The sequence below is a fragment of the Syngnathus scovelli genome, chromosome 8 (assembly GCF_024217435.2).
Source record: "Syngnathus scovelli strain Florida chromosome 8, RoL_Ssco_1.2, whole genome shotgun sequence".
NCBI lineage: Eukaryota > Metazoa > Chordata > Actinopteri > Syngnathiformes > Syngnathidae > Syngnathus > Syngnathus scovelli.
In genome coordinates, this window is record NC_090854.1 from 9,832,054 (window position 1) to 9,854,035 (window position 21,982).

Here is a 21,982-nt window from a genome sequence, read left to right on the forward strand (position 1 = left end):
GTAAATAATACATTTTTACCTTCCAGCACCATGGCTGGCTTCATTGAGAGAAGAGTAATGGAGAGGAGGTTTAAAGTGTTGCTTTTCTTCAGAACCAGGTCAATAACTGTAATATTTCTGGGGGGGGAGCTGGCACATAGTTTAGTCCAGGCAATAAAAATGCAAAATTTAAGTCGGGGTTCTAAACGTTTCATATGTTTGAGTAATCATTTGCATGGTATGAATATTAAAAGATTTGGGATCATGGTCTGTGGTAGACATTTATAGTTGAAATTATGTGGTAAACAATATTTAAAAAATTAGGTCAAATGTTTTCTTCCCCTCACTAGGTCAATCACATACATGTTTCAAGCCTTTGTGTTAAATACTCATGAGTGAAAGCCACAACCCGCACACACGTGCATGCCTGAAAACAAAACAGATGCTTGGCTGCATGTGCTTATTTGCAAGACAGGAGAGCCTCACTCACATTTTCCCCGATGGACCGATAACCTTGTGAATTCACCAGCTGCTCCTGCAGGAATAAGTATCTGTGATTACTGACCGTGTAGATCGCCTTCCTGGGCTTGATTTTAACCCTTACATGAATTAGATGATGCAGATGATGACGCAAACGGGTGGGGGCGCTCTGCACTCAGTACACACTGCTGCTCCATAGCGCAGCAGTCAGTCAGTCAGTAGCTTTCCAGGGTGCTGAAAGTCAGAGCGCGTCCTCCTCTGTGTCGACTCCGAACCTCCACTACCCTTTTTCTTGCAGTGTTTCTTTCACTTGGACCCTCTGTGGGGATTTTTATGGACTCTTGGATGGATGTGTATGCACCCGTGTATGTGCAACAAGATTGTGCATTAATATTCATTTGCACCACCGGGGAATACTGAATGAATGTTCAAGGGATTAAAAATCAGCTCTCGTTCACCGTTTGGACTTGATTTGATCTCTGAGGTGAGTTGGCTGAGGGTGAATTTGACGCAGAGCTACTTTAACGAGGACGTCATGTCAACACGGAATCACACAGGTTAAAAGGTTTGTGTTTATTTGTTGTAAAAACAAACAAAAAAATACAGCATCCAATTGTATTATTTTTTTTGGAAGCTGGTGAAGTTTTCAAAAAGACAAACCGATTACCTACAGGTTTGGATTTGGACGAAGTGAAGAAAAGAGACTGATAATTCAAAACACGGTGAGTTAAATAGTAATACTATTAAATGACATTAACAGAGTGCATATTGTGCACAAATTAAGCATTAGAATCATTTGAAGCTAAGGAGACAACATGGGGAGTAAAGTAAGAATATTTAAGTATTATTGGTTCAATTATTAAGCGTGCATAAATGATGCCACGTGCCTGTTGAGCGGAATGGGGGATGGAATGAGTACCATAGGATAACCTTCAGTGGATACAAGAATAAAATGCAAGTGGCTTTAAATGCATGCATGGGGGCTGCAGGTGCATGACATTTAAATTTATGGTTGTCCTTGTTCCCCCGCAGCAAGCGGATGTGACAATGATGGTCATGCTACTACAGGGTCGGGCGGATCCAGAATGGACACCGCTGGTTTAGGGATGTCATCCCTGTAAATCCCGTTGAATGTGGATCTTTACATCGCGGTGAAGGATGGCTCCCGCCCTCTCGACCGCCTTCGTCCTCCTGTTGTTGGCCCTCCTCGGCCTCGCCGCCACTATGGTCACTGACCCCGAGGATTACGCCGGAGACGAAGCGGAGCGGGCGGCTGGTGAAAGCCTCGTGTTTGATGACTACCGGGGAAAAGGATGCGTGGACGACAGCGGTTTTGTCTACAAGCTCGGAGAGCGCTTCTACCCGGGCCACTCCAATTGTCCATGCATGTGCACGGAGGACGGGCCCGTGTGCGATCAGCCCGAGTGCCCCAAACTTCATCCTAAGTGCACCAAAGTGGAGCACAACGGCTGCTGCCCCGAATGCAAGGAAGTCAAAAACTTTTGCGAGTACCGAGGCAAAACGTACAAAATTCTGGAAGAGTATAAGGTGAGCTGTGACTTATTTTTCCAGTCATGTCTTGCATTGGTGGTGGTGGAATTGTGTCAAGTAGAACAAAATGAAATGTTTATTAATTATTGTTTATTTATTTATATAAAAGAATAAAATTTAGATTTAAAAAATATATTATATATATATTATTATTATTATTGAGCCAGGCAATGATCTTGACCACATGCTCTAAGAGGTTTTAGGAATTACAATGTGATGGAAATTATATTTTATTTGTGGAGAGGGAAAAATGTGGGTTTTATTTTGGCATGAAGGAGGTCCAGCCAGCCAGCCAGGGGTGTAAATATGGCTTAGTGTTGGAGTCATTTCATTGCCCCTGCAGCATCAGACATGCCCTAAACCTAAACCACCGCCAGAAGACAGATGGGAGTAATATTTGTATTTATAGACACTGATTCATAGCTAGCAAAAGGCATTTTCTTTTCCTGGGGCCCGTTAAAGATCGTGACATCACTGTCTGGGCTCAGATATGACTTGTGATCCCGCCTTAAAACTCCGCATAAAAATCTCATAACTACAATTAAAAGATTTTGGAGACAGTTTTGTAACTAACAGTTAATCAGAGGTGGTCAATTTGCGCTGCCTTCAAAGATATTGCTAAAACAGTCAAACCAAATTGTAATGGACAAAATTGTGGGTACCATAAGGAAAATGGTCAATGAGCTAACTTGAAAGTGACGAGACTAAAATTTGTTAAAATGCATATTGGCAAACTAGAATGTCCTTAATTTAGACAGATGAGACAAAACTGGACATTTTTGGCAGGCCACATTGTTTACAGCTACTAAAACAAAACAAACGTGGTAGCACTTATCAGCATGAAATTTTAATTTGACTCCGTGTTACAAGAAGACACTTTTGGGAAAGTTTCACAGCATAGCGTCTAACAAGAGTCAACCATGTAAGCAAGACGTAGCTCAAGGACAGACATCAATCCCAAGTCTGCTCGGGATTGACTTCTATTGTGAAAATCTTGCAGCGAGCCCTGCCCTGCAGGTACAGTGTTGGATTACAAAGAGCGCCGTATGTTTCTGTCCAATTTTAAACAATACGATGCCTGACCCTGAAACAAGATTGCTCTCCCACAACACAGGAGAGAATTGAATTATTGTGTTAGTGAAACAAACAAAGCATTTATTTGGCCTAGACTGACATAGACCACATTCAAAAATCTATATTTTGGCCGGAATTATGATTCACCACAGGTGTGTTACATCCACGGGTGCATGGATGCCATTGATCGGAATATTGACGTTCAATCTTTCTGTTAACATTGCAGTTGCATCGGCAGACATTTTGATATGAACTGGAAGTCAAAAATACTATCATTAAATAAAGATAGAAAACAACGGGGAAATCAAAGTCACTCACGCAATAGCAAGTAACTGACAAAAAAATGGAACAAAAGATAAATAAATCCTTCAAACTCCAGACTCTCATGATGTGGAGAAATTTGTAAACCAGTCAAAAAAACAAATACACCAATTAACATCTTACAGTTCCAGCTCATTGTGCCATCTTCCATATTTTACTGCGTCAAAAAGATTGAAAAGTTTGGTCAGACGTTCTAAAATAAACCGAAAGAACCGATTACACCCAAGGGCTTTCGTTTTCAGGCAACCTTATTACATAAAGGCCAATTGCCTCTTACTGAACTCCCATTTATGAATACAAATAAGAGAAGAAGTTCACATTCGGTTAGGGAAACCTCTCTAGTGCCATTTCAAAGCTGTTCAGAGCATCAAGACGTCACACACAAACGCACATCAGTAATTACTCGAACTGCAGCGTCTCGACGCTGACATAAACGAGATCATACATCTCATAAAAAGTGATAAAAACGATTACTCCGATTGATTTTACCGTCCTGTTTACCGCTGTCGACAAAGGTTCTAATTAAGGAACTTTATGAAGTGCACGCAATTATGACTTTTATACCTGCTTGAAATGACTTGTGACTTAAGTAGACATGTTAAGACTGTCTTGCTCTTGTCTATGACCTTAATTTGAATAGCAGCAAATTGCACATTGGGCCCATTCCAGTCATTCTTATTAACTCAATATACGTAAACTCAATGATTCATCCTAGAGTGCTTTAAATTGTGAAATGAAATGTTAATGAGGAAAGACTTTTCTCCCCACCTAAACTATTTAAGCACAAGTGCCGCCATGTTTCCGCTACTATTTTGTATCGTAATGGGAAATGCAGTCCGGCAGAAAAGCTGTGCCAAATATAGATGCACTGTAAAATGTGTATTGTTGTCACCATTGTTATTCATAGTGTAATTTTCCGGTTTGGCAGCCGATCAACTAAGAATCCAAATGGGTGTAAACTGGATCTTTAAGCCTCATTTAAATAATTGTCCTGCTCCAGTATTGCATATCTGTTTGCGCTGCACTTTCTTCCCTGTTTAGCAACTTCAAAGTGACACATAATTGATAATCTGCTGCTGAGCTAGGACTCTGTAAACAAGATGGGTGCAGAGTAATAATATTAAATTCACATAAGTGAATTTTTGTCAATAGGGCTCTTATCTTTTAGATCTGTTGAAGAGGTTGTAGACAGTTGGTAAGATAAACCACGTGCTAAAATCCGTATAAAGCAAAGTTGAGCAGGATTGTACCAAGTTTGAGGAAGCCACTTTGCTGAGCTTGCGCTATTTTTTTGTTTACAGGAACTCATGTTATGATGATATAATACTAGATTGACACACAGTATTTATTAAAATTGTGTTTCAACCAAACCGACAGATTTGAAGTAAACTTTATTGATTACACTACTTCAGGGGTGTCAAACTCCTTTTTTTCACAGGCCGCATTGTAGTCATAGTTACTTTCGGAGGACCATTATGACTGTCAACCCAAATAAATGTATGAGCACCTCATATTATATACAGTATAAGCTACAATTTGTCTTCGCAGGCCACATAAAATGATGTGGCGGGCCGTGTCTGGACCCCGGGCCTTGAGTTTGACACTTGTGCACTACTTGGTATATTCACATACAAAATCAAAGTTTGGTATTCTCATAATGGCTGTTAACTTTTATGTTAGTTGAACGATTATATAAACAAACTAGTATGCAACATCTTTCAGATGATTTGCATACACAGTAGAGGGGATGTCATGTAACAAATGAATGAGTAGGACAGCAAAATGTTTGTTCATTTTTAATAAATAATACACAATGTCGGCTCCTGGACTTGTTGCAGTCTGGTTGTTCATTTTAAGACTGGAGCCCATAGGGGTCCTCTCCTAAGGGGGGGAAAAAAAATCCATGTTTTATGTCGCACTCTATTTGATAGGCTACACCAGCTGCTCTGAGCCAAGTTCTATGCACGTCTGGATATAATGTTTCTCCTTTTTTGGACAATAAATTTTTAACTGGCATTTGAGAATTTAATTAAGCATTGTAGTGGCTGACAAGAGTAGGTTTCCACCAATGTGAAGCACATGAGATACAGTATGGACTGTAAATTGTACTCTTTCGATTGGAAGGCCCGTTTGAAGGTTATTTATTCATTGATTCTCCTTTGTCCCAATGTCCTTGGATTATTTTGCGGGGCTGGATGTCACAGATTATCATGGTGATTACAAAAGTCTGGAAATAATGAAAGCCACAGAAACACAAACGTAATAAGAGCTCAGAGGGTTCAATTGATTTCCTTATTTGTTAGAACTAGTAAAACTCCAGCAAGTCACCTTCAAGATTCTTTTCCCAACATTGACTCACAATATAAAGTAGACGTGGATTGAATACTGAGATGAACTCAAATGTTGAGCGCTGCAATTTTGTGATGTGAATGCTAAAGAGCTCACATTTCATTAAGGATAAAAAAAAAAAAAAGATTTTACTGTTTGAGGAATTTTGATATTACACAACTGGGAAACCTTTGAGAAGACTTTCAAGGCAACAGAAGATATTTTCAGCGATTTCATTCAAGGTCACCCCTGGCCGTGACTGATGTTGGTTTCGAAACACTATTTCACTCCTTAACAACATGGTCTCTGTTAATCAACTGATATAATTTAAAAATAAGCTTGAGAGCATGGACAATTTAATTTAGACAAAGCCAATTTTCCAAAATGGAGAAAATGAGCACATTCAAGCACAAACATTCCCAGCTCAGTGACTCATCTAACCCGTATTCCTATTTTTCCTTCCCTTTTTTTCCAGCCGTCACCTTGTGAATGGTGCCGTTGTGAACCGAATAATGAGGTACACTGTGTGGTTTCCGACTGCGCCGTCCCGGAGTGCGTCAACCCTGTGTACGAACCGGAGCAATGCTGCCCCATCTGTAAAAACGGTAAACTCATCCACTCACACGCTCTCTCGACAAGTTATTAAAAATAGATGAAATGATGGGAAGTTTATTTGGGAAGCGGATGTAATTTATGTAGGCCTATTATGAATTTGAAATATTACCACAGGTCCGCTGGACACTAATGAGTGGTAGTTACTTTTAATTCTAAATGACACACTAAGCGGCGTATACATTATCACATTGATTAAAAGGCATGGTTGGAGGGGAGTAATGGCTCTTTGGAAAGGCTTTTATCTCCCAGTTGCACAATGTACGCAGCCGATCCACCAAATTAACACAAAGGGGGTCGGTGGTTATGGACGCGGTGAAGTCGGCCAGATGGATAAGACAAAGACAAATTGCAAAAATCATCAACAAAGTGAGAAGGACAAAATAACCGAATATATGAATAATATATGAAATGCGGTTGGAATGGTACTTGTACTATTTTTGATACAGCAGACTTTGGACTTTCACTTGAATAATTTTGTAAAGAAACATTATTATTTACTGTATCACTGATCTATTTATTTCCAAGGTTGGTACAAAAGGCAGGGAGGCTAGGTGAGAAGAACTCGAAATAAAATGAATACATTTCCATAAAAGTAAAACACAAGGCGTGTGAAATAAAAACAGGCTGCACATTGACAGAAGTTAAAAAAAACTGAGACATGGAAGGATAACATTCAACAGGAGCTACAAACAAATGGAAATGATTCAACCTTAACCTTTTTGGAGGTACACAACCCCACCAGTTTCATATGCGCATTCACCGAGCCCTTCTTTAGTGAAAAATAAAATATTAGTTTTTAAACTCAAGACATCAGTGTTTTTTTTACTGGTGCACAAAATGAGCCAGACATTACATTCTTCAAAATACAAAACCAACGCAATGCATGAATTCAAAACAAACTACATACCTGCAAATCAGTGTGACTTGGGAGACAATACTGCTGTTGCCTTTGCGAGACCAGTTCAGATATGTGTCATCATGAATTTACACGATAAATCAGGTGTGTTCGGACCTCCGCAGTGGAGCCTCTGCCAAAACCCAGGTTACGAACCACCGGATTAAACAAAGGGTGCAAGGAGGCTGCAGCAAACTAAATTCGAGCCAGCTCATGAAATAACAACGACCACCTGGACAGGAAAACTGGGTTGGAGAGAGTTGATTGGTTAACAAACAGGAACAGGATGATGACAACAGGTAGAAACCCTAACAAGGCAAAAAAACAACAACAGCATGAAACTAAACCAGATTTACCTCCAACAAAACCAAATACAATTTCTGGTTCATGGTCACCTCCATGTCTCAGCGACTCAAAGAATAATAATAAATTAATGGACTGTAGAATTAAATATATTTTTCTGAACCTGAATATGAATTAGCTTCATAAATCAAGGAAATCCCATCTCTTCACTTAGTTCTGCGATATTAAGCCCAACGAAATGACCCTTGTCTGCAGTATGGTCATACAGTCCGTCATTACCTCGAAAAAGAGAATAACCCTGAGGCTGAAACGGCGCTACTTGACTGCTTCTCTTTGACCCGAAGCAGAGATAATCACTCCCGTGCGCTACCAAAGGTATTTTGTGCTCACCATTGCATTCCTCAAAACGCCATTTAAAACTTCTAGCCAGATTACTTTCATTGTCAAGTGGTGAATGCCCTCTAGGCCCTGGCAATGTCGCTCATTAAAATTCATGCTGAAGTTTGTACCTTTTTTTTTTTGCCCCCCATCCCCCTTTTCTTTGTAGAACTGTAGCGCTCATCTGCATTTCTGTGGAATCGTCTCTCGCTTCCCTTCACGGGCCATAGAAAGTGATGTGAAAATGAACTCATTAGCTAATGATTGATTACTCTACTAATCTCTTTGATTCTAAATTATGAGGAAAATTCTAGTTTGTTTTCAATTTATTGCATGAAATGCGCTCAGTGGTGTGTGCCTCGTTGTAACGTTACCAAAATGAACTCAATTTCACTTTTTGACTTAGAGGAGCACATACAGAGGAAATAAATACATAAATACAGGACCTCACTTCACTTTTTCCTTCCCACTTTCTTTTCTGTCATCCGCCTCCACCCACCCTTTTTTTGTCTTCATGTTGACTACATAGTGTGACTTAATAAGGCACACCTCAGCAGACCAAGAGATGCTTCTTGGAGAGAGATATAATCCATCCCGAAAGGACACGGTGACAACCCATGGCATTTAAGGCTAGGTTTGTCATTTCGACGCTCCCTCGAGGGCTCCGGGTCGGGCTCCGGCAGCAAAATAAATCTCAATGAGAAAGCCGTCCCGCGTGAACGTGGAAGGAAGACTATAATAAGGGTCGTACTGCTTCTATAAACATTCGGGACAGATGGCAAGCGAGCAGGGAGGGCAACAACGAAAAGTTGCCTTGGGGAAATTTCGAAATTGAAATACGCCGCACTCGATCTTGGTATATCAGAGTCATCTTGCTATTAAGACATTTGTCAATACTTTTTTTGTGAAGCCTAAGGTGGAACATTTTATGGGCTGATTAAAGACTAATTCAAAGTCACTGCTTTGCGTTTTAATGGCTGAATGATGGACTGAAACAATTAAATCCGGGAAGGATTCATGGCATCTGCTTGTTCGTTTGTACCCAATCATCTGAAGAAAAGGAGAAAAGTATTTTTGTCAATGAGCCGCACAGCTGTACTACAATTGTTCTGCATGTTGCTGCAGAACCGTGAGGCCTTTTTTTTCGTGACACATCCGATGTGATGAACATCCTTCCCGAGCGGATTTTCAAACTCTCCCTTCTGTTCCTTTCTCTACTTGAGCCAGTCCCGAGCCAACGCCTGGCACTCGCCCATGCTCAAGGCGCATTAGGATGCAAAGCGCTTCGTGTCCAGGGAGAAGGGGAGACTAACAAAAGAGCTTATGTGTTGCAAAAACAAGCCCGTCTGTGCACGGCCGTGAAAATAGTCTGCCCTGACTCTCTCTCCCAACTGCATCTCCTCATCTTGTCGAGTTAATTCCTCCCTTTGATGTTTTCCTCCTCCTTCCCATGCGGCAGGTCCCAATTGCTTCGCCGGATCGACGATCATCCCAGCCGGAATCGAAGTCAAAGTGGACGACTGCACCATCTGTCGTTGCCACACTGGCGATTGGTGGAAACCGGCGCAGTGCTTGCGGCGGGAATGCCTCAACGGGCAGTCGTCGTAGAGAGACTACGGCGGGGATGCGAGATCAGCCCAGGCGCAGCCCTGCCGACCATTTTATAGGATTGACTGGGCAGGCAGAGCACAACTCTGAAACAATATAGGACAAGCGTCACATGATTGTTGATGGTGACGACGACGATGGTCTTTTCCCCCCACAAGTTTTCTCGCATATTTGCTCATTTTGACTCGCTTAACTTGTTGCTGTCAATCACCGTGGGCAACGTGAATTCATCATAGTGATTGTTTTTGTTGTAGCTGTCTGACACAACCAAACAGCTGGGAAAAGAACTGGAAGCACACTTGTCTGTGCTGGGTTGGGTTTTTTTTTTCTCTCTCAGGAGAATCAACACCAGAAAGCACAGAGTGTCAATTATTCACTCTGAAAGCTTGTTTACGAGATGCACACCACATTTAAACGTGTATTTTACAAGCGCGGTATTAATTCACATCCAGCACTGTTTAATAAGTAGATTGTGTTAATTAGTGCTGCGTCAGCATACAATAAAAAAAAGACTATTAAAGTTTAAATCTTTGGTGTTGCCAAATTTACAATGGTAAACCTATAAATATGTTAAATTAAGAACTGTATAAATTTCACAAAGAATGAAATCGTTAATGTTTTGACACACTGAGACCATCAGTATGAGAAATTTGATTGCAACTGTGATTGTCTTTATGTCTTTTCATGCGGGAACAAAAAACTAGCAATGAAAATTGTCTCTTTTGTTGAGTTTGCCCTTTCATCAACCAATTATATTTTTAGAACAGTCCGGTTCATAATAATTGGGGAGGTTAAACATTAGTCAAATTGCATTGAAAAACAAATTTTGTTTTTAACTGACCTCCACTGATGTGTGTTTTTTTGGTAAGAGAATCCTATCCTCCAAATATGACAAGAAACCAAATGTTTTCACTCGCAAACAAAGTCATTAGCGTGCCATGAGAGGTCCGCTTCCATTTTCTTTAATCAAGTCGCTTTCAATGTTTTAAATCCTCCAGCTGGGTGCTTGGTGCTGCTGCAGCAGCCTGCAGACGTAGCAGACAAAAGAGGCAATCTGCAAATGCTTTTAAGCAGCATTAACATGCATATTGTCATCTTGAGGAAGCACTAGCACTCAATTCCTTCAACTGCAGTAAAAATCTATGCCTGTTTTTGCTAAATATTCTATCTGCGTTCCATTTCAATAGCACTGATGTGTTCTGCTATTTAAATTGAAGTTTCACAGTACTGTCAAAATGCACCATGTTATTTTGCTGCACTGATAGCAAAAATGTCACTTAGCAAACCTCAAACACACTTCATTGTTTGTCCTGTTAATTAGTAGACTATTTTTGAATTCATGGAGGGTGAAGAAGATCTACATACATTTAATTGCTTGTCTGGCGTATGATCAACCGCTCTATTTTTTTGCCTCTATTAATCATTCTATTTGCTGTTTCAAAATGACTGCTGTGAATTTCAATGCACGTGGTTGCTAGGATATTACGCTAAATTGTATTTCATGAAATCAGAGGAGTGCACATAAGGCCAACAAGCTAACATTTATCACATGAAAAATAATCGACTACATTACTGTCTAGTTGTGTCATACATCACCTAAGCCCCGCCCCTGACCTACATCCAGATGATCTCTTCCTGTTAACCTTTGACAGCCATTCTTGGGTACTGATGGATGCGTTGCCTAATGGCAGCGGCTTGCAACCTATAATTAAATAGAAGTGAACATCAGATAAAGACCAATGACTTATGAGCGGTTGGTTGATGCTGGGGGAAAAAAAAAAATTGGTTCAATCTCGGGCACAAAAACTGAGCTATGGTCAAATCCATTATTAAGAGGTGGTGATTTAGTGTCTTTCTATGTGAAAAGACAGAGCCATCTATCCGGCTTGAGCTATGTCGACACTTATGCTTTATCAATCACAACCATAGTGCTCCCAGACATCTTAGGGCTAAAAAACTGTTATTTATCTTCATTAAACATCTCGCAACCTTATTAGAATTCAGTCTACGTGTATATGCTGATACAATTTGGAATTACTCGACCGGGCGGCAAGAAAAAGACACAAATGTCTGTGAGTGCTTGACGAAAAGAAAAGGCTGTAAGGAATCACGCTCACCACTGAAGCCTTTTAGCTCAAAGAAGGATAAACGAAGGTAGCTCTTTGACTTCATGCAAGAGCACAAAAGGTTTCGACGTTAATAAGCAACTGTTGTCTAGACTGGTTGAAGGCTGTCCAATGGCTAGGAGCAAACGACGGACTGGACCCTGGAGCGCTCCACCGGTTAATTACAAGGCCATCCCAAATGATGCATTGAGTGGATATTGATCCCACGGAAGATCTACGGAAATCGTCTACGTCAGCCACGACATAGCTAACGGCCTTTCCATGTCAATATAGCTTGAACCACGTTGGACTGTTGACTTATCGATTGTTATTTTTAAAGCAGTTAATCAATCGGAATGTTTTTAAAACGCCTCATGCCAGGCCACCAACTAGTTGCAAGTGAATCGACAGCTCCTCTGCTGGTTGCAGCCATGTACTGCATCCAATCCAAGCAGTGGATTCCTCATCATTGACTACTCAGCAGTAAATGTATTCATCACAAGTTAGAAGGACAATATAATCAAAGATTGTTTTATTTGTATTACTTTTGTCGGGATATATGTCGATAAAATGTGCCTGGAACAGAAAGACAAACACTGTTTGCATACAATCAGTTGTTTTCATTTTTGCTGAGCATTACGGGTTGTTTTGTGGACAGTACAAATTGAGTTTAGACTGAAAACACAAAACAACCCTCAGTGCTCCACATGTTTCGATGTATATAACTTCCAATATACTGTATCTGTGTGCAAAGTGTATTATCATGATGCAAAACTATTTTGTTAAATAGACATGAAATGAAGTGTTATTCTGCAAAAAGGGATTGTTGGTCTTATTTTTTATTGCTCTGTGCAACATTTTTTAGGAAAAACTTGTAAATGTGACCAAACCAAATGATTTAAAGCAAAACTGGGGCCCAACATGCTTAATAGATCATCACATCATCATAATCACCAGGATTCTTTCAATAGATTGCTTGAAAAGAGTATGTGAGGAAAAAAAAGTGGCTTTTCTTTTAGTTCAAGGACATAAAATGTGGTTTCATTAGAAGCGCTTCCTTGCCTCTTACCATTTAATGGCCTACTGCAGCTTAGAACGGACAAGGGATGAAATTTTAGCACCACAAAAGTAATCAATAGCAGTTAGGTGCATTCTAATAGCGGGCCGGTCGCTCTTGAATACAATTTACACATATTATTTTCACAATACACACCACCCTAACAAAATGCTTATTTATTCTCCTCATGCCAGTGCGGCAGCAGTTTATCTGCATTTTTATAACATCCAATTTAGGGTAACAAACCACTTTCAATCAATTCTGTCAGGGACTTTGCACTTGCATTTTCAAAAAGATTTTTCATTATCTTTTCCTTGGAAATTAGAAGGATTTGTTCAGAGCCGCTTGCTTCTTCTGTTTAATTTGCAGCACAGCAAGAGGAGCATTTTGTGTAGAGTGTGGTCAACAAAATAAACCAGAGGTCAAAATTTTTTAGGAAGCCAAGTGATAAGTGAATTTTTAGCAGCCACAAGCTTCAACCTTTTGCAACAGAATATAACATCCATTGAGCAAAGATAGAGTGAAATGATTATCTACAATTTCCATGAACCAAATCCCTCAATAATTCTTCAAACCTAATCTACAAAACTATTTTTCCAGGTTATTACGCTTTTCAACACCACTTTGCTGCTAACAAGTTCTTTTTTTTTATTTACTCTGCCAAATGTTAAACAGAGTGACATCTGGAGGAGTTACGAAAAACACAACTGGTTCATGAAGCAAATTTGAAGCTTCATTTTCCCATAGTACAAAGTTTGATAGACGCTTCTGAAATTTCAGGGGGGGGGAAATTTGTTCAAATTATCTTTGTTATTGTAAATCTTTAAGCGAGAATAGAGTGAAGAAAAGATTGAGACTGTTGAATGATTAACATGATAAGGAGCAATTACAAAAGCTGGCGTTAAGAATACTCACGCTAATTTAAAGTTTGGTACAGGGAGAAGTCGGAAAGATGTGATACAGTCAATGACCCAGGTGGAAGGAGCAGACCACACTTTGCCCTTCCGAATCAGTGAGGGTCTGTGAGGACCCTGCCGGTCAAAGATGATGTACTGGGTGCAGAGGGCTTGGTCCGATCCCGGCAAAGCGTGGTAGGCAGCAGCACTGAGGGTTTGAGTCACATCACTGTCGGGCTTGGGCCGCCGACTCAGGAGTTGACCTCCTCCGTCACGGAGTAGCTTGGCTAGCTCGTCTTTTTTGTGCGATTTAAAGGAACCCAAGAGAAAGAAGAAACATCCGTCGAACAGCGGTGGGAGCTACAAGGGGCACATTATGAGAGAGAATGAATTCCTGTACTTGTTTCAGATTTTATAACTGCCTTTTTTTATGTGTATAATAATCTAGGAACGAATTGATTACAGACTTATTTGGTCTCAAACCAATTAAGGTCATCAATAGCATAGCGTGTCTGTGTCTCCTTTACCAAGCTGCATCGGTTGATGCGACTGCGTTGGGGGCCTTCGCCCGCTTCGTGCTCGTTTTCTGGCATCCGCTTGCCTGCCTGCAGACATGCCTCCACCCCTGGCATCGAGAAATCAAAGCCACCACTAATTATATTGACTTGAAAGAGCGGGACGACAAAGCTAATGTTGTTTAATGAGTTGGAAGTCTTCAAGTACTGGCAAACAGTGCTTGCTTGATAAAAAATAATGCCAGCAGCGTGATTAAGTTGATGACGCGGCTCTTGTTTTGTCTGTCTTCAGAGAGTTAAATTTCAGCATTGTGAAAGCTAGCTTTGTGTTTTTTCAAGTAACCATTTATATAAAAGTATCTGACACACATTTGTTTTGATCATGCAACCTAACGGTTATTTAATGTCATCCCGGCAGTATTTACACAAACCTCAAAAACCTGTTACATATCTAAAACCACGTTCCCAGGAGTCGCATCTTGAGGCTAGTGAGTAGAACTACTTTTGGATGAGAAAACGCGAGAACATTTCATAACCACGGTGAGCCTCTCTGAGTTAATTTCCAATGCACATGACATCAGATAGTCTTCCTACTTATTTGCATATTTAGAATCAGCCTATGCTTCACACTTTAATTAAGCACAAGTTTAACAGACTCCAGCAGACACACACTGTGGTTAATTGCCACAGATAGAAAATGGTGCTAAGTGCACCGGAGTAATTAGCATTTTAGATAATTACTCTTATCAAGACTGAATGCAGAATTGGGTCACATTTAACAATTGATTACTTCTTAGTAATTGTGGTTGTTCTAGGATGGTATATTTTAAAATGTTTGGTATGATTAAATCAAAGCTAATTTTCAGATTGGAATTGTTTTTTGTGACACACCTAATACAAGCAAGATAAAAACTGTAAAAAAAAAAAAAATGCAAAGCATATTCCATATATATATACCGGTACGATTGGATATTGGATATGTGGCCATTAAGTTTAGATCATAAACATTACCTAGGATAGCTGATGAGAAGAAATATTTAGTTTTTTTGTACTGGATGCATAGTTTTATACTGGCAAAGTACTGGCTGCCAAAACCAATACTACTGGAATTGAGAGCACTCATTTACTGAACATTGGGACTGAAATACATTTTGAGGTGTTGCAATGGACTCAAAGTGGCACGGCAGACCTTGGCCTGGTTGACAGCGGTAGCATACAAAGACAGGTGGCGCTGACAGCTCCGCTGCCATATGTGAGCAAGGACGCACGTATACGGACAAAAACAGATAGCATGTCACTGAGACTGTCATGTGGGAGACAAGCTGTGTCGGGGACTCAGCCGGTGGGAATGAAATAAAGGCTTCTTTTTTTTTTTTCTTCTTCTGACACATCCCACCCTATAAAGTGACACATTAAGGTAGGAATTGCAGCACAAAATGACTCACTTGTGAAGAATAATAAGAAGTGGGTTGGCTACGCGACAGACACGGTCAAGAAATAGCTTTTAAGAACAAGAGTCAGCCCGTTGCTTTTTTGTTTCTTACTTGGAATATAATGATGTCAAAGTTGTTGGCCAAATTTGTAAATGTAACCTCCAAAAAGGTAGCAGAAAGAACATTTTGCCGGTAACACTGAAACACTGTGTTTTAAGAGAATGTGTCACAGTCAGACTCGTGCCCAATGCAACAGTCAGACAAATTGATATTTCGAGATGATAATAAACAGATAATGCCCCTGCTTGTAGCTTTGTAAGCATTTTTGGAATCTGTTCACTTTCATTGTCTGTGCGTGATTGACGACATTAAGGCTGTGCAATATTTTTCAAACCTTGAATTCATGGAAACTCTTCACTTTTTCTTGTTAGCAGAAAACGCATATCACATCTTTGAAAATGCATTGGATTCAAATTCACAAAATGAATGCGACATGACTATCAAAATAGCAACAGGGTGCTTATCACCATGATGATACTTAACTTACAGCTGTATTTGACAATCCAGCAGCCTGCAAGAAGTCCGAGGAGAGTGGAGTAAGTGCTCGGCATGGGTCCTTCTGGCACCACAAGATGACTCACTGGGAGACGGCAACACACGTAAAACACTATGTTAGCAGCCCCAATGTTGTCATTAGGATGGATATGTTTCTCCATTGAGACACTGTTGCAAACTTGCATCTTTCATAATTGTTTTGGCTTCCAAATACACCACTCGCTGATAATTAACAAGACTGCCTGAAGGCAATCAGAAACTGTGATTAGAGGGCAGTCCAAATTTTAACTCAAACTCATTGCTCGAACTAGTCACATCAGTGAAAATGATAGTGAAGCCCAAGCAATTACACCTGGAGGGTAAAACCCATTGCACGCTGCAGTTGCCATTGATTTGTTGCCTTCTAATTTGATTCAAAATCCTTGGCTGCAATCGCCGACTTGTTTTGAGCGACATACTAAAAAACCTGCAAAAGTTGAATAGGGGCAAATTTCAATAACAATTGCTTTCTGCATTTTGCACAGACAATACGAAGAGATGATGGAAGGAGCGGTAACAAGATTTATTTACTTCTGACGGCGATAGCGTTTGACTTTGCAATACACCAAACCTTTAAGTAAACGGTTTTTGAAAACATATTACACGGAATAAAACTATAGAACTAAAATGATCAACAGAGAGCAGATTTATAGGCAATCATTTTATGTACATTAGCTGCTCATAAACAATATTTAAAGCCAAAGGGGGGTAGTTCGGTTAGATTCTGAATGTAATGTGTTTGGCCTGCTTCTCCAAATTAAAAGTCTTACAAGCCATATTGAATCCTTCATTTTCTTTCTCCTTCAGTTGGAAGAGCCAAGCATCTGCTTGCATAATTTGTAATCATTTTTAAAAAATGTAGCAATGAGTTTCCACAGACCTTACATGCAAAATAGACCTGTAGTGTTTGTGAAATCTTTTTTTTGTCTTCAAGACAAAGACCGTACCTGATGAAGTAACGGAGTTCGTTATCCTCCCATCCAAAAGCCGGCACAGCTTTGCAATCTGATGCTGGTCTGTTTGCGACAGCTTGCTCGACACAAACAAAACCATTTCTTCTTGCTTAGCGCAATTACCCACCTATGAGAAAATGAGGAGTTTAGAATTTAATCTCTGCACAAGATACAGATTTCAATGGCAGGATTTTTTTTTTTTTTGGGACATACTACAGAGAGAGCAGCCAGGCTGTTAGTAGATGTGCTGGCATTTTGGGCTTCCTCAGACACTTCCTGGAAGACTTCCAGCATTTCTCGATTTGCAGCGTAGTCTGCTGGCCGCTTGCCATGAAGATTACTATGAAGAAGATGATTTAAAATGTAATAAGCATTCACAATTAGACGATTTGCTATGAGTGAGACAATCTATAGGTCACACCCAGTCATACTCTAAATTAGGCAAGGTTCAGGGTTGTTCAAAAAACTCCTGCAGAATAAACCTGTATTTTGACAAAAAAATGACATATTTTATATCAGTAGATGTGATTTGTATTTAGGATGATGGAGCAGTGGTAAAATGTGTGCACTTGACTGAAGACACAAATATGGTTTGACTACAGTTGCAGTTTTTCATCGAGTGCTTCAGAATTCAATCAAGTTGTCTTATCAATACTTGTCAGGTTTTATCTGAAGACAACAGAGCAGGGATTTTCTTTTTCTTTTTTTTTTTTTTAAATCTATTGAGACGAGCCCAGTTGGTTGTCTGAAAATTTAGGCATCAGCAAAGATAACACCTGGGGGATAATTAATAGGTCCACTGGTCCATAAAATGTTTCATTTGGGTTCTGACTTCCTGCAAACATTTTTGGGCACACACACACAAACTGATTTATGCAGCTGCACATGAGAGCTGAATAGGAAAGAAAAAAAAAAAAGGATGAGGAAGGCAGTCAAGAACAATCTCTCACAAGCCATTGCTCCAAAACACAAGAGAGAGGAAGCCATAAGTGCGGCACTTGTCAAAGTCAGGGAGAAGAGATTGTAGCTGTTGCACCGAATACATCACAAAAGCACGAGAGGGAGAAAGGCCATCTCTTGGATTTAGAAATTACAAGCGCCGTTTCTATTGTAAGACTTTAAGACGAAGCAAATGCAGAGCACCAATTTGGTCCTGTCACATGACTGCGCTGTGCATGTCTGCAGTAACATATTTACAAAAACCAAAGCTGCTGCATGCCAAAGCTTCCATTAGAGATTGCACTGGCACATGTCTTGAATTACTTCTTCTGACTGCATGCTGCATGAAACTGCTACCTGACAGAAAGAAACTTACAGCACATTCTGCGAGGCTCCACACTGCAGCAGCAATTTGACAACGGCTATGTGCCCGTTTCGCACGGCATCGTGAAGCGGAGAGTCGTTTTTGTAGCCGGGAGTGTTGAGCAGGGACCCCCTTGACAATAGCGTCTCCACAACTGCCAGATGGCCCAGGTTACATGCCTCGTGCTGAAATAAAGAAACATGTGCTAGATTTACTCTGGCATCTTCAATCCAAGCCAACAGCTTGTGTGGCATATATTCAGAAGGTGGAGTACATAAATGTGGTGAATTGCTTTTTTATTTTTTTATTTATTTTTTTATATGTAAGTGGGCTGGTGAAGTACGACTGGGAATGAAGTCACATCTAAGCCATGGTTGAATTCTGTATTTAAGTCCGTGCAGGTTCTTGGTCTTACCAGAGGTGTCCATCCTGCATTATCCTTCAGGTTGGGGTCAGCTCCCTGGTCCAGTAGTTCCTTGACACCCTCTACATCCCCCTGCAGCACAACCAGCGAGAATTTAACAACCCCGACATTGTAAAGCTGGTGGCGAAACAGGAAAAAGTGGAACTGTGAAGTGTATTCCAGTGCTTGCCGGGCAATCATTGTGGCGTACATAACGAGCGCCATAGTGCTAGTCAACTCAACAAGAGGAATTACATTTTATGACTATTCGAACAAACAGGAGGGAAGAGTCGGTCGGACATTCTGCCGGCCTTGAGGTGATTACATAAAAGCTTCCAACCAACTGTGAAGGAGCAAAGTGAATAGTACTTTCATCAGTAAAATTGCATTTCAATCATCACAGAAAAAAAACAACAACGATTGGTTCTGAGAATGTCAAAGGAGAGTCATGCTAGGAAACTAATTGCGTTTGACTTCTGCTGAAAAGTGATGACAAGCAAGGGAAACGGTTTAAGTCAATTCAGCAACCGTCTTTTCACTGACGTTTAAAATAAAATGAGCAATTGGCTATATGAAATGAATAATTGAAACAGCTCAGACGAAAATCTATGTAGGTTACCTTTATCGCGGCTAAATGCAGTAGGGTCTCTCCTTTGTGGTTCTTCTTCACGACTGTTGGGCTCCCTGGGTTAGCACGAGAAGCACGAGAAGGAGGAGATTTTCTACTTTCCGTAAGTGGAAGAATGGGACTCTTCCCGCCATCTTCTCGGGGGAGCTTTTTGCACCTCCGCTTGGGCAAAGACGGAGAATTAGCGACAGCGGGAGACGAGTGACCCAATGATTTTCGACAGCTGGTCGTTGAGGCTGTTGGCCTTTTCGGTGTGGTCTCCAGGGCAACGACCTCTCTTTGGCGTTTTGAGGAACGCTGTGGAGACGAAATGCCGGTTTGTTTTTTAGGGATCGTTTTGACGATGGAGGCGGAGGCGAGCAGTATGTCATGAACGGTGTCGGATTCGTTCAGCGTTGAGCTCTTGGGTGGATCGACACGACCTTCTGTGAGTCTGTCTCTCGAGGTGCGTGTGCTAGACACAAGTCGGAGATCATTGATGCAAGTTGCACCATCAGGGCTGATGAAGGAAACTTTTTTATGAGACGTACTTTCACCTTCCACGTCAAAATGCTCTGATTGCTCCTTCATAATCCTCCATTGCTCGTTTATACTATCAAGATTCTTCTTCACCATCTGTTTACTTTGTTTCTTTGAGGCTCTTTGTGTCGTTTTCTTGCTGCCAACAATCTTTTTCGCATTTGTCCTCATCTTCATGTTCTGTTTTTTATTGCTGGACTTTGCTGGCGAAGAGGAGCCAGAGTCTTGAGAGGACGAGGTAAAGTTGAAAATTGTCATGTCACCGACTTCTGCTGCGGAAGCTCCGGGCTGAGCTTCAGACTTGCTTTCAGGTGTGATGACTTCTCGATTTTTTTTCACCACGCAACGCATTTTGCGGCTGCGAGGGCTGAGCCAGATCTTGAAATTCTTCTTGCATTTTAAGACGGTGCCCTCATTTTGTGGACGCATTATCTCCGAGGAGTCTGTGCAATGAGAATCGACAATATGCTTAGGTGAATGTGGAACTGGCATAAAAACAGCTTTGTTATTTTTGAGTGAAAAGGAAGCAACTATTGACTTGTTTGTATGCTAGCCACATGGTCTGTGCACAGACCCGGCCATGATTAATTGCAGTACATAATAACAGTCATTAGAGAGACGCTGCAGGAAAGTAAAGAAACTGTCCGCCTACAATGTCATCACGTAAATGTTCGACTCTACCACCATGACAAAAGAGCGGAAGGCAATAAATAAAGCGGAAACGTGTTTCACAGCTGAGCACAATTTTACCTGCTTGTCCATCGGGGTACAACATGGACTCCAAGTCACAGAAGAGTGGTATGAAACTATTGAGCTGCCTGTTGATTTTGATGTCTTTCACCCAGGAAGGGCTGTGACAAACCACACAGCCATCACCTGCCTTTGGGCCTGCACACGACCTAGGAAATGAAAATACCCCAAACGTCATTGAGATCCCACTTTATAACTAATTTTCAAATTCGATGAATACAAATACTTGGTTGGAATATAAAAAAAGCTGTGTATTTACGCAACTCCAAGCATTTTTGAAGGCATCTACAGTATTTGAGTGAATGTCACAACACTAATACTTTATGCACGTGTTATGGCGTCTTGCACCCTCTGCATTGTGTTTTGCACAACACCCATTCCATCTCATCTTGCAGCCAATTTAAATTGGTGTGCTTCCACTTTGGCGTATGTGCCTTCAATTCCGTGCAGTTAGAATGTGACATTGACAGTAAATCAACATGCGGACATGATTGCAAAGTACAGTCGAGTCTTATTTACATACATACATACGTGTGTATTTCTGCAGGGTATAAAGTAATGGACATGTTATTTTACCTGCACAGCATATGATCACATGTCCCAAGACAAACAGGATCCTTCAGCAACTGAGAACTTGCATTAAAAGAAAAACAAAAATTGTATTCAATGCACAAGACTCCTAAATAAACGTTCGTAAAACAGCGTCACAAATTCTAGTGATATAACGTCGTTACGTGAAGGATTTGCAAGATCAGTTTGTCAAAATGAACTTACCATTTTGAACAAAGTAGCAGATGTCGAAAGTTGGCGATCGCTTCTTTGGTGTTCTTCCACTCGTTTGTTTGTGCCACAGCAATTGCATCCATTGCTGTAAAAATCGAATTCTCACTCTGTTCAGACTTTGGAAAAGAACCCCTGATGTTGACAAATAAAGAAAAAGCAACTTACTTCCTGGTTTCTCGCATCTCCCGCCTGTTTGAGGGACGTCACTGTTGCCTACAGCTACGACGTCCTTCCGGTGCCCTCCCAAAAGTTATCCCCCGCGTATTCGCGGTTCACTAATCATGCACATACGTTCTGTCGAAATTACCTAATCGTTTTTGTTTTCTTTTGAAAACACTCGCTGATGATAATTTAAGGAGCGAATATGTTGTATTTGCAATTCAAACTATCATAAGGGCCATTTTAAAGTCACAGTTTGGTATACTACAGATTGTTGACCTTATTTGTGATGGATTCATGCATGCCACTGAAAGTGAATCAACACGTCTGGTATGTAAAGTCCCTACAGCAG

The 21,982-nt window shown here is 40.7% G+C and overlaps 2 protein-coding genes across 5 annotated transcripts; one reads left to right on the top strand and one right to left on the bottom strand.

Moving 5' to 3' along the window:
• The first annotated feature begins 662 nt into the window (after nucleotides 1–662).
• On the top strand, nucleotides 663–12,460 carry vwc2l (von Willebrand factor C domain containing 2 like). Of its 4 annotated transcripts, XM_049728152.1 has the most exons (5): nucleotides 663–1,024; nucleotides 1,133–1,181; nucleotides 1,492–2,007; nucleotides 6,209–6,338; nucleotides 9,384–12,460. In XM_049728152.1, the coding sequence occupies exons 3-5, from the start codon at nucleotides 1,618–1,620 to the stop codon at nucleotides 9,530–9,532; spliced, it is 669 nt and encodes a 222-aa protein (XP_049584109.1). In that variant the 5' UTR covers nucleotides 663–1,024; nucleotides 1,133–1,181; nucleotides 1,492–1,617; the 3' UTR covers nucleotides 9,533–12,460. The 4 variants fall into 4 exon arrangements, with proteins under 4 accessions (XP_049584109.1, XP_049584108.1, XP_049584111.1 ...); XM_049728151.1 differs by lacking the exon at nucleotides 1,133–1,181; XM_049728154.1 differs by lacking the exon at nucleotides 1,133–1,181 and having other exon boundaries at nucleotides 663–943.
• bard1 (BRCA1 associated RING domain 1) lies at nucleotides 12,148–21,940 on the bottom strand. Its single transcript, XM_049728092.1, has 12 exons — nucleotides 21,637–21,940; nucleotides 21,463–21,556; nucleotides 21,265–21,321; nucleotides 20,689–20,837; nucleotides 19,411–20,381; nucleotides 18,804–18,884; nucleotides 18,401–18,573; nucleotides 17,299–17,425; nucleotides 17,080–17,212; nucleotides 16,086–16,178; nucleotides 14,118–14,215; nucleotides 12,148–13,950 (listed from the first exon to the last, which is right to left on the bottom strand). The coding sequence occupies exons 2-12, from the start codon at nucleotides 21,552–21,554 to the stop codon at nucleotides 13,606–13,608; spliced, it is 2,319 nt and encodes a 772-aa protein (XP_049584049.1). The 5' UTR covers nucleotides 21,555–21,556; nucleotides 21,637–21,940; the 3' UTR covers nucleotides 12,148–13,605.
• Between the last annotated feature and the right edge of the window lie 42 nt (nucleotides 21,941–21,982).

Excerpts from the sequence above, each read along its gene's own strand:
- vwc2l (XM_049728152.1), top strand. The coding sequence starts at position 1,618 with ATGGCTCCCGCCCTCTCGACCGCCTTCGTCCTCCTGTTGTTGGCCCTC. Across the intron at positions 2,008-6,208 it reads AAATTCTGGAAGAGTATAAG|CCGTCACCTTGTGAATGGTG; the intron begins GTGAGCTGTGAC and ends CTTTTTTTCCAG. Across the intron at positions 6,339-9,383 it reads CTGCCCCATCTGTAAAAACG|GTCCCAATTGCTTCGCCGGA; the intron begins GTAAACTCATCC and ends CCCATGCGGCAG.
- bard1 (XM_049728092.1), bottom strand. The coding sequence starts at position 21,554 with ATGGATGCAATTGCTGTGGCACAAACAAACGAGTGGAAGAACACCAAA. Across the intron at positions 20,838-21,264 it reads TGTGATCATATGCTGTGCAG|GTCGTGTGCAGGCCCAAAGG; the intron begins GTAAAATAACAT and ends TTCATTTCCTAG. Across the intron at positions 18,885-19,410 it reads TGCATTTAGCCGCGATAAAG|GGGGATGTAGAGGGTGTCAA; the intron begins GTAACCTACATA and ends GTTGTGCTGCAG.